Source organism: Crassostrea angulata, chromosome 4, assembly GCF_025612915.1.
Source record: "Crassostrea angulata isolate pt1a10 chromosome 4, ASM2561291v2, whole genome shotgun sequence".
Taxonomy (NCBI): Eukaryota; Metazoa; Mollusca; class Bivalvia; order Ostreida; family Ostreidae; genus Magallana; species Magallana angulata.
Genome location: NC_069114.1, coordinates 37601687 through 37612925, shown reverse-complemented (window position 1 = coordinate 37612925; position 11239 = coordinate 37601687). Strand labels below are relative to the sequence as shown.

The window sequence follows — 11239 nt, the reverse complement described above, 5'->3', positions numbered from 1 at the left end:
TGTTAATTTGTCTGCTCTATTTTATTTACAAGCTAAAAAAAACTATTTTGACCATAAATTTAGAAACAACAGGTTAAAGAAAAGTGTATATCCCTGCAATTAAAACCTAACTGTTCAATATTTTGTAGATCGAATGGAGAAGAACTTTTACTCAGAATTTTGCTGGGGGGGGGGGGGGGGTCATAGTAGAATAGCAGATAAAACTTTGAACGGTGTATACAAAATATAAAGACATTTATTGTGGGCATTCATGAAGTTCATTAGCTCATGCGTTGAAATGGATACGATAGGACAGCCAATATGGCAGGAAACTCAGAAACGCATTTTCTGCATACGTCTTCAATCGGATTAATCCATCCATTTTCCGTACTTCTACAGGGGAAAACTAATAAGTCAGATTAGATTTACTGCAGACTGCAAAACATCGATTACCACGCCGAGTGCAGAACGTACAGTTAATGCAAATGTTGGGGAATGAATATTTGAAGAAGCGGTAGCCATAGAAGCCAGAAGCGATACTAAGCTTTTGGTTTGCTAATAATAATCTCAACAAAGGAAACCGTCCAGGATGTACTTTATAGGTAAACCCTGGACGCTAATCTTCTATTTGGTTCCAAACAAATATCGATTGCGTTCTACAAACCTAAAAGTGACTCAATTCTATTTCAAACTCCGCGAACGCTTACCTGTCTAAGACAACAATGCTTTCGGTTAAGGGTCGATACATGGCGTGAAAAGGGTCAAGAGAAAATCTAGAAGCTTTTGGCAAAGTATTATGGCTTGGCATTAATTTACACTCTTTTAAATAGCCTGTTGAGAAATCTTTGCAAGCATGCATATTTATGTTTAGATAAAATTCAAAATGCAAAATGATATATACAGTATGAAATTTTTGAAGACAAGATATGATTACTTAGCTTTAAGTGTCTTCAGCAACCTAAGAAAAATCATGGACTGCACGAAATAATCATAATGATGTCATGATGATTCAGCTTTCCATTAAAAACGATAAGGGTGTTTTTTTTATCTAACGTACTTTTTGTACATATGTACATTAACAATAAATTTCGTTACGTAAAGCGTAAAGGAAAGATGTCAATTTTTATAAAAAATAAAATGCTTTCTTTGATGATTCAACGCGGGTTAAGTATTTTTCTGCATTTTCGCAATCTTCATATCCCGCATGAATCACCATAGAAAGCATTTTATTGTTAAAATGACTACCACACATGTCCCTATAAAAACTATGGAAGTAAATAGATGAAATAATTTGCTCTTTAGAATGTATTCAAATAATGAAAATAAGCTAATTTTGGAAAGTTTTAAATATTTCAGTGGGGATCACAGAACACAGTTGGAAATCACATATGATAAAAAGGATCAAGTTTGAACATGTAAAATGATTCAGATTGCGGTTAATGAAGGGAACATGATCCAGTCCAAGTTTATACATATTCAAATACATGCTATTAGACAAACATCTTTATCAAAATGTAACATGGCTTTATGTTATAAGATAGTGTCAATTAAGAAGCATGAATTTAATTGCACGTGTTTGAATGATTAAAATTATGTCAATTATTGTATGAAAATTATTGACATTTAAACATTTTTAATGTTTTGTATTTCATATTTAGCTAATAGACTAAAAACCAATCTTTTACTTTCATTGCTTTTTCTAGTGAAATTTACAGTCTGTTCAAAATATATGAAAACTGGCTATCGATTTTTAGCGTTTTGAAGAATTGGTATGAAAAAAAAACTAAATGAAGGAACCGTTATTTATAACTAAAAAACCTCATTTTAATAGAATAGGAATGTACTTTCTGCTTGATTATTTTAATCAGTCGCCTTGCGCATGTAATTAATAACCTGCGCGACGCGTAAAATGTGCATATAATGAATTATCTTTGATCCTCGGTTACCATACAACGAACACAGCATGGATAGAGTGGACGTGATCGATTATACCTATTGTAGCTTTATCGATCCGCCCACCTTCCACATGAAAGGGAAACCCTCGGCTTCAGTGGCATGATAAAAGAGTAGACATTTTACTTGGGTGAAAATTCAATAATAACGGATGTAAATAAACAGCTCAAAGAGGTGCATACCTCAATTTTTTAATTATTTAGGAATTCATCATGTTCTTCGAGAGCCAAATACGGTCAGTATTTTTACGTCGTATTTATTTCTTTTTTTTTTATCGCAAACTTTGTTTTATTAATACATCCTACTTGCCATAGATATGTAGTGAATAAACATTCGAGATCGGGATTTTCAAGCAATTTTCATCAATACCAGTTCTGAACATCAAGGATATCTTTACTACCATTCCTTTAGAAGATTTAACAAAACTAAGTGGTTTCCTATTATGTTGTCAAACATATCAACTATATATTATCATATTTGTCTTACTTCTTACAAAATAATACCATTGATTAGATTCTATAATGATTGCTTATTGCTGTGAATCCTACAGCTTCAAGCTTAATCGGTAAGCCGATCATAATATGCTACTTACCGAGCAAATGAAGTGATGTCATCTTCGGGTTATTAATTTGACATTCATTTGAGAAAAGCAAACAGCTTGAATTTTTCATTGCATTAAATATTTCAGAAAAAGCAACAAACCGATTCAATCGTGCTTTTGAGACCACCAGCACCCACACCATATATCACAATACTCCTTCGTCAACCATGTGATGACAAGGATATTTGACTGGAATCGGGCAATCAGAAAATGCCCAGTAGTACTCCACAACCTGCCGTCTACTTCTTGATAGTGGTGGTGACTTCCATTCTTGTGTCTGTATTTTGGATAGAATTTCTTTCAGGATTTAAAAAAGAGATAAAGGCATTCAAATTTATTAACAAAACTGCCAAGAAAAATTCAACTAAACCTATGAGTCGAGCAATCGAGTCGAAAAAGAATTCGACGCACGTGATATTAATATACAATGGGCACTATTTAAAATTATTTATGGAACATTTTCGGAAAAAGAAATGTTCACTTGTAAAAAATTGCATCGTTACTGACAATGTAAAGGACATCAATAAAAGCCATGCTGTTATATTTACTCATTCAAATTTACCAAGAAAGCCACCATTTAAAGGAACAAATCAATTTTGGATATTCCATGCTATGGAAACCGTGCATTACACCCACAAACCACCGAAACATTGGGATGACAAGTTTGATTTCACGATGTCTTTTCGAAGGCACTCAGAAGTACTTAGATCTTATGGGAAAATTGTTCGCCGTGAAAAGGAATTAATGAGAAACTACAGTGAAGTGTTTCGAAAGAAAAAGTTGGGGGCAGTGTGGATGTCGGGCCATTGCCCTGTTCCTTCAAAGCGGAAAGCATTAGCACAGGAGTTGGGAAAATATATGCATGTTGACCTCTTTGGCTCGTGTGGTACACGGTCTTGTGGAGGCAGAACTACTCTTTTAAGTGATTGTTTGAAAAATGTGTCTCGAGATTATAAATTTTACTTAGCTTTTGAAAATACGATATGTCCTGATTATACCACAGAGAAATTATTCAATTTGTTTTTGTATGACCTTGAAATCGTCCCAGTAGTAAATGGACCTTCCAATGCAGCCAAATATATACCCAATGGGACATTCATTAATTATCAAGATTTTCCATCGGCGTCAGAACTTGCTAAAAAGTTGATAGAAATCGGATTAAATGAGGAAAATTACACGAAATATCTCAAAGAGAAAGATAAATATCGTGACATAGGTAATGGGGAAGTTTTTTCCGATGCAATGTGTCAGTTATGCGATAAACTTGCAAATAATCTGACAAGAAATTCCTCCCAAAACTACTGGACATGGATGTTAAAAAATAAATGTTGAAATAAATTTTTGTCAGGAACTTTACGTTTTTCGTGGACCCCCCCCCCCCCCCCATAATTATGCTAGTATTTTCATCAATAATTAATAATTATGTATGCATACATTTTTATTTGCATATGGTATAATCTGAGAGCTAGGAAAAAAGAGAGATGTAAAATGCGATGGTTTCAAATTTGCAAATCTTACTGATTCATTTTTCATAAAAAAAATTTATTATATTAAAGCTTCCTTTTTTATGTGTAACCCCCTTCCCCAACCAATACCACACATGTAATTGTATGTTCAGACTGAGCCAAGGACTTCTATGAGTTTTACTGTTGTAATTGCACAATTATAAAAATAGTGCCTGTTTGGGAGGGTAACAGTTGAAATGGACACCCCGAGAAAACCAATGGTTTTCGAGGGGTGTCAATTTCAATTGTTATCCTCCTAAACAGGCACTATTTATTTTGTTATACTGAATGTCTTAATTTTTAAGAAAATTTTACTGCTTTTATATATGAATAACGTGAATTCTACAGCGAACCGTACGCACATAATTTTGGCGCATGTAAAAATTTGTAATGTTACCCGTTGCTAAGTGCGTTGCTAACGCTGAGGGTAATAGAACGGATTATGAACTGCGTCTTAACGAATCAGATTTCAGTATTTAACATGAAAGTATAACAATAATAGTTATTTGACAATTGCAATACAACTTTATTCTCATAACAGTGTATATAAAGTATTTAATAAGTAAACTTTGTAGTTATTAAAAAATATTGTAACGTGCATGAAAAAAGGGGTAACAATTGTAAACCAACAAAGGTTACTGTCTGATTGTAGTATTTAACAAATTACACAATTTAATAAACTTACTTTGTATTTGTTTAAAATTTTATTTGTTTTGGTAGAAGCACATTGATGATTTAAAGCTATACATGGACATATATGGCTATTTTGATGAATGTTTTTAAAGAAATAAATGATTGTGAGTTGTTTGTCATCAAGCTACATAATTTTTAAACTTTCTGCAAAATATACAATTTAATTCAAATGCATTTTAAAGTTTATATGTTTTCTCATGCTGCACACCCTCATTCAGTCTCTTCAATTCATCCATATCAACGACTATTTATTTCGTCGAAAGTCGATTTTATTTCATTTCGTTTTGTATATCTTTTAATGATATAATTAAATTCCAAATATAAATGGTATTTTATATATTTTATTTGCATATTGATGACTATGAATAACACATGTACAATAACCCATATTTATTCTTGTTATATTAAGTTTCTGCATCTAAGACAAATAGATCAAATTGCGACCACTAAAATGGTGTCTTGTTTCTTGATTAAAAAACAATATTTACTTCAAAAGCAGTGTATATTATCTGAATCACTGAAGCGTCACTTGAGATTTTTTTTTCATTTACAAACTGAACTGTCTTTTCTACATTCTCGAGCATAACAAGCTTGTTCCAATCCTTCCTTCTAAATTTCCTTGACAAATTATGGAACGAGAGTTTGAATTTTTCTCATTCTTAGAACCAAAAGACATGTTAACTCGTAAACAAACAAATCTTAAAATTGTATTTTGTTTAAGAATATAATTCGATTTTACTTCAGTCAACTGGTTCGGATTCAGATACAGCCATACGGACTAAACTCAATATAGACTACTATCACCATTTCAGAATAAGTTATACGTTTACGAAGAAACTGCCACTTCCAGAATACGTTACACGTTTACAAAGAAACTTGACCTTATGTAGTTTATTTAGATAATCTGATAAAAACTAGCAAAACCAGAATTAATTCTACAGATACAACCACATAAAGTTTATTTCAAAATCTTGTAAAACATGACTAAGCTTTTCTCGGCATCTCTAATATGAAAAAGTTTACCAACATTTACATCGAACAACGATTTGCTTTAGATTCTCATGATGTTTAATTTAAAATATCATTACTAAGTTTTCTTTATTTACAAAATGACAATAAATGTTGATGCTGAAATTAAATATACATTTACCGCTACAAGATTTTTTGTTGCCGTAGCTTCATAAAATAAAGCTTCTTTATATATTTACAAAGGACGAGTGCACTTATGGGCCCCGCTAAAAAGTGAAGAAATGAAGATTCAAACTAAGCATAATTTCCCCCTAGCATCACCTATTGATATTTATTCCACAAGAATTAACAAGTTTTAGCGTTTAATTTATTTTATATAAAAAGCACGAAGCTTTACAACATAGTATGGGTGATTTTGTATAGTAAATCGAGGACGGGCATTGATTTCAAAATAATGCATAAAGTATAATTCAGCAAACGTACCAATCGATCCACCAACAGAACAATGTTGATTTAAATAGACACAATTCAAGTAGGTTCGGTTCGATTTTTCCGGATTTAGATTATTTTGTAGGCATTAAAAAATCCTCAGTTTTTTAAACTGTATGCTAATTTTGGTAAGTTTAAGCGTGCATATAAATCAGAAGTATCCATCAGTAACTATTCCGAGAAAAAAACAATTTGTTGATATATTCTACATAAAACGGCACTGAAAAAGGGCCCATTCTCTATAGCTTAAATATACCTGTTCTTATCCTTGATAAAATTGATTTCATATGCATTAAGATAATGACAGTTACATTAGATATAAAGATTTCAAATTAGTTGGTTTAAAACAAAGCAAGAAAATATGGAGATCTTACCCAATCACTGATTTTTAGAAAAATATCACTACATAAACAATTAAAAAGGCATGATCACAATTTTCTTTAAATTTTGCCTTTGAATTTTTAGTTTTTACAACTCAAATCTTTGTTAATTAAGGTATTTTTAATAGTCAGCCAATTATCTGCTTTAGTTTTTAAGTTATATGTGAGATACAGAGAGTTTCATTGTTATGTAAACAAAGCTTGCGCCTTGTTTTTGTTTACATATATTGAATATCATACTGCTTGAAAGAGTTTCGTCTTGCTTTAATTTTCTTGATTTTTGTGTACATAACAAAGAACTATCTCCCGTATAACTAGACAACTGGTGTTTACATTTTGACTGACCTTAGAAAATACCTTAGTTTTAAGAATTGTAAATAGTTAGAAAATACCTTAGTTTTAAGAATTGTAAATAGTTAGAAAATACCTTAGTTTTAAGAATTGTAAATAGTAAAAATTAAGAAAATCGTGACTATGTCCTATGAAATGGCTATCTTAGATTAAAATGTGTACAGTTTCATAAACATTGTTAAACAAGACAACATTCATTTCCGGACAATTGTAATATGCAAAAACATATTTTCTAGTTTCCTTTCAACGTAAATGAGTTATTAGACCAATATTGTTATTTTTTGTTTGAAATCATACAAAACTAATACTAATAATAAAACTTAGCGTATATATATTTTTGAAATATTTCAGAAAAAAATATAAAAGAATATGCCCTTTACTTCTTGATAGTCGTTGTGACACTTACTAGACCTAAAATGAATATGACGAACGCTAGGAACTGTTAAATGATGTACAAAACAAATTAGCAGATTAAAAAAAATTAACAATAAATTGAACCATTGTAAACAAAAACAGGGCACAAGCCATGTTTACCTAACAAAGAATTGTAAGCTCTGTATCTTGCATATAACTCTGTAAGTGACTCTCATATTTTGATAGATAATTTGAAATACCTTACTAAAACATTGTAATCAATGCAATAAAAATAGAAAAATTAAATTTGTCCAAAATCGTGACCATGCCCTTTAATCTATAGTGGAAACTATAGAAAGCCATATTTAGAACAATTCCGATAGAAAAAGTGACAATCTGTACGAAAGTGCGAAAGTCCGGAAAAATCATTCGAAATTTGCAATTCAAAATTAAGAGATTCTATATTAACCAATCAAACCATGGATCTGAAAACATGTATCCTAGCGACATCACACTGGTAAATAAAGATCACTGTAGATGCTATTACCTACAAATAAACTTATAACATTTCTTAAATAATGGTTATATAATAGTTAAATCAACTTTGATGAATTATAACACACAGTTTAAGCATTTTGGTATAACCCTTTAACTATTTTTAGAATCAATAGGACAACGAAGTAGTACCTTTAAGCAAAATAGAAAACAAGTAATAGCTTTCCAAAAAGCTTGCCTGACTAATCAAAATTATTCAATTGAAGCATCCATGTATAAATTAGGCTATAAAAACTTTAGTCTTTTCTTTCACTCTAGTAGTATATGACTAGTACTAAAAATTAAATTATTTCATTATTTCAAATATTGCAATTGGATTAGATAAAACAGTCAAATTTTAAATAGTTTTTGTTGTATTAAGATGTAAAAAATGCGTTTATTAAATTTCCAACCATAGGAAATATTAAATCGTCGTTTTGAATTGTTTGTGGAGGAGATGGGCCCCACAGCTTTATCCAAAACATCTTGACAAGCATCTATACTACTATATTAAAATAATAGACTCGAATTTTTGGTCTTTAATACCGAGAAATCGGAAGAATACTGTCATTTGTTTTATATATTTTAAACATCATTGATACTTGGAGACTACCAATTTGTTTTTATTTTTTTCAGTTAAGCTTCGTTAATTAATAATCAACGAAAATTCCTCAAAAATCCCGGAAATCACCTGGATTTTTTGGATTTTACAATCTTGCGCTTGCGCAATACATTCACGCTAACGGGATCTTTAGTTTATGTTTCCACAATATCACATCTCCATGAATAAACTCAGAAATGATAATACAGATACGGGTAAATTTTCATTGGACTTTTGCTATATATTCTGTTCATATATATTAATGATTTCTTCTGAGATAAAAGTATAAAATAACAAATATACATTTCAACTAGGTACTTACTTTTGTCTTCATGATGACAAAAAATATTTGATTACATGCAAAAAAGTTACATTATATTCGTTAGGAGAGTGAAGATAGAATATGTTTTATCGTAAAAATGAATAATGTCCTACAAATGTACGTACCCAGTTTTACAAAGAAAATACGTGTCCGTTGGTGAAAAGGTGTTGCATTCTTCCATTCTATGGATTAACATTTTTAGTTGAAAGGTATTTGCAGTCTCAAAAAGGTTTGCTGTGATGAATTTGACTGTTATTTTCAATGCAACTTCATTAACTTTCTCCAAAATCGTTCCTGAGCGATTCTGCAATTTTCTGCTACATTACGGGTATATGGGAGGCATTTTAAGTGTGGTGAGGGCCTTTCCCGAGACACAGGTTATTCAAACTAAGGAAAGTGTAGTGAAATTAATAGCATTATTGTAGGCTTATAGCTTTGCTATGTAAATGTCAATAATAAGGTGTGTTGATGTACCTATTTCGTAAATCTCCGATATGCAATGTCAACCCGTGCACGCACGGGTCAATGTCTAGTTCCATCTAAAATAAAAAAGGCAGGGGGATTTCTTAAAATACTAAACCATGGTGGGGAGGAGGGTAGTTCAATTCAATTTAATTAGAATTCATTATTTCCAGTTTCATTTATTATACAGCTCCAACAAATCCATGATATTTCTGTTTTTATATATAAAGTTTATAAAAGTGTCTGCTGCGAAAAAAGGGGGGAGGCACCCCACCCTTCCCCTATGCTACGTGCCTGTGATGTATACACACGGTGTGCTGTGGAGTATTCTCATCCAAATTTGGACTCGTCCACTAATCGGAGCGTAAAAACGATGAATGAGACATATTATGGCGCGAAGTCCTGCCTTACCATTCACGCAACGACTGAGATCTCAAGCTGATGGTTTGAATGAACTCGTCCATTGGCGAAAATCCAGGGGGGGGGGGGGGGGGGTCAAATGAAATTTTTGACATTTGTTTCTATCGATTTAACAAACATAATTGTTTAATGTACCCTTTTCAAGATGAATGAAATCGCCTTATCAAAAATCGGGTCACATCCCGCTTCGGCGATTTGAAATATTCCAGCTGTGTAAATATAAATTTGGTTTAATCCAAACTGATTCCTTTTTAATGATGATAATCCAACACCAATTATTACTTACATTGTACTGTAATTAATATAAACAATGTATAACAACATGTTACGATGACCCCCCCCCCCCCCCGCGCTTCCTTTCCACAGTTCAAATATCATTTATATGGCAAATCTATTTTTAAATCAGGATTACAGACTTGCATGGCGAACCTCCCTTTTACTGAAAACTCTTGGTAACTGTTGCTCATTATAATCCATAATACATTTACATCAATTGTGAATGTAAACATTGACACATTAAACGTGCATCGGTTTATCTTTTTTATGAAAAATCTTAAAATTGCTTTCTCCTGTTGCCTGCACGGTTTCGGAGAAGGCAACTTTTAAACCTCAGATATGCAAATAGTTCCTATATAAACTTGCAGAGTGTATATACATTAAATCAGAATGCTTGACACATGTCAGAAAGAGGATTTGCAATTTTAAAGGGGCATGGTCACGATTTTGGTCAAATTCTACTTTTATGTTTTTATTACTTACAATGCTTTAAAAATGCATTTATAATGATCAAATAAAATTTGAGAGTCATTCGTTGAGTTATAAGCAAGAAACAGGGCTCACAATTATTTGTCATGTAAACAAAGGCTCGTGCCCTGTTTTCGTTTACATAGGTTCAATATACCAGTAAAAAATCTTTTTCCAGCTTATTTGTCTTTTTTTTTATTTGAAGCACATTAGATAAACAGTTCTTAACATTTATCATGTTCGTTTAAGGTTGAAAACTGGAATTTTAAGTTTAACATTCAAAATGTAAACAAACGCTTTGTTTACATAGTGGAGAATTTCAAGTTCTGTTATTCCCTTATAACTCAACAAAAAACACTAATATTTCGGTTACCAATTAAAAATGCCTTTCTAAAGCATTGTAAATATTAAAATCAGAAAAATAATTTTTTACCAAAATCGTGACCATGCCCCTTTAAAAGCAAGTGTCAGCAAGCAAGTGAAGGAAAGAATTGAAATTGTTTGATGTACACCCTCTCCAAAACTGTGAAATTCCCTACTTTTACTTTCATTTTCAGAGTGTTTTAATACACACGCACTTTGCCGGAAAACGAATCTGATTTCACATCACGAAATTTTAACAAGAGAGAGATAGTTTGATGAGCTTTCATTCAAGAAGTCCCTCGTTGCTGAACGAAAATTAGGGCATTTTGCATCTTAAGGTCATGATCTCGTAAATGATTGTCTTTTTGGTGCTAGAACCTTTATGACGTCATAATTGACTTGATGAATCTTTTCCCGTATTTTATAGCTTTAAAGGAATTAGGTTGAAAATAAAGCTATATTTATATATTCTATATTTAATCACGGGAAAAGTAATCCCGGTATCTATATTTAATTTGC

At 31.7% G+C, this 11239-nt stretch overlaps 1 protein-coding gene across 1 annotated transcript; it reads left to right on the top strand.

Annotated features, from left to right (window-relative positions):
* Window positions 1–2743: 2743 nt before the first annotated feature.
* LOC128181841 (glycoprotein 3-alpha-L-fucosyltransferase A-like) lies at window positions 2744–4243 on the top strand. Its single transcript, XM_052850383.1, has one exon. It carries the CDS (start codon window positions 2744–2746, stop codon window positions 3863–3865), a length of 1122 nt encoding a protein of 373 aa, XP_052706343.1. The 3' UTR covers window positions 3866–4243.
* The last annotated feature ends 6996 nt before the right edge of the window (window positions 4244–11239 follow it).

What these genes read in the sequence shown, in the direction of transcription:
- LOC128181841 (XM_052850383.1), top strand. Translation starts at nt 2,744, where the DNA reads ATGCCCAGTAGTACTCCACAACCTGCCGTCTACTTCTTGATAGTGGTG.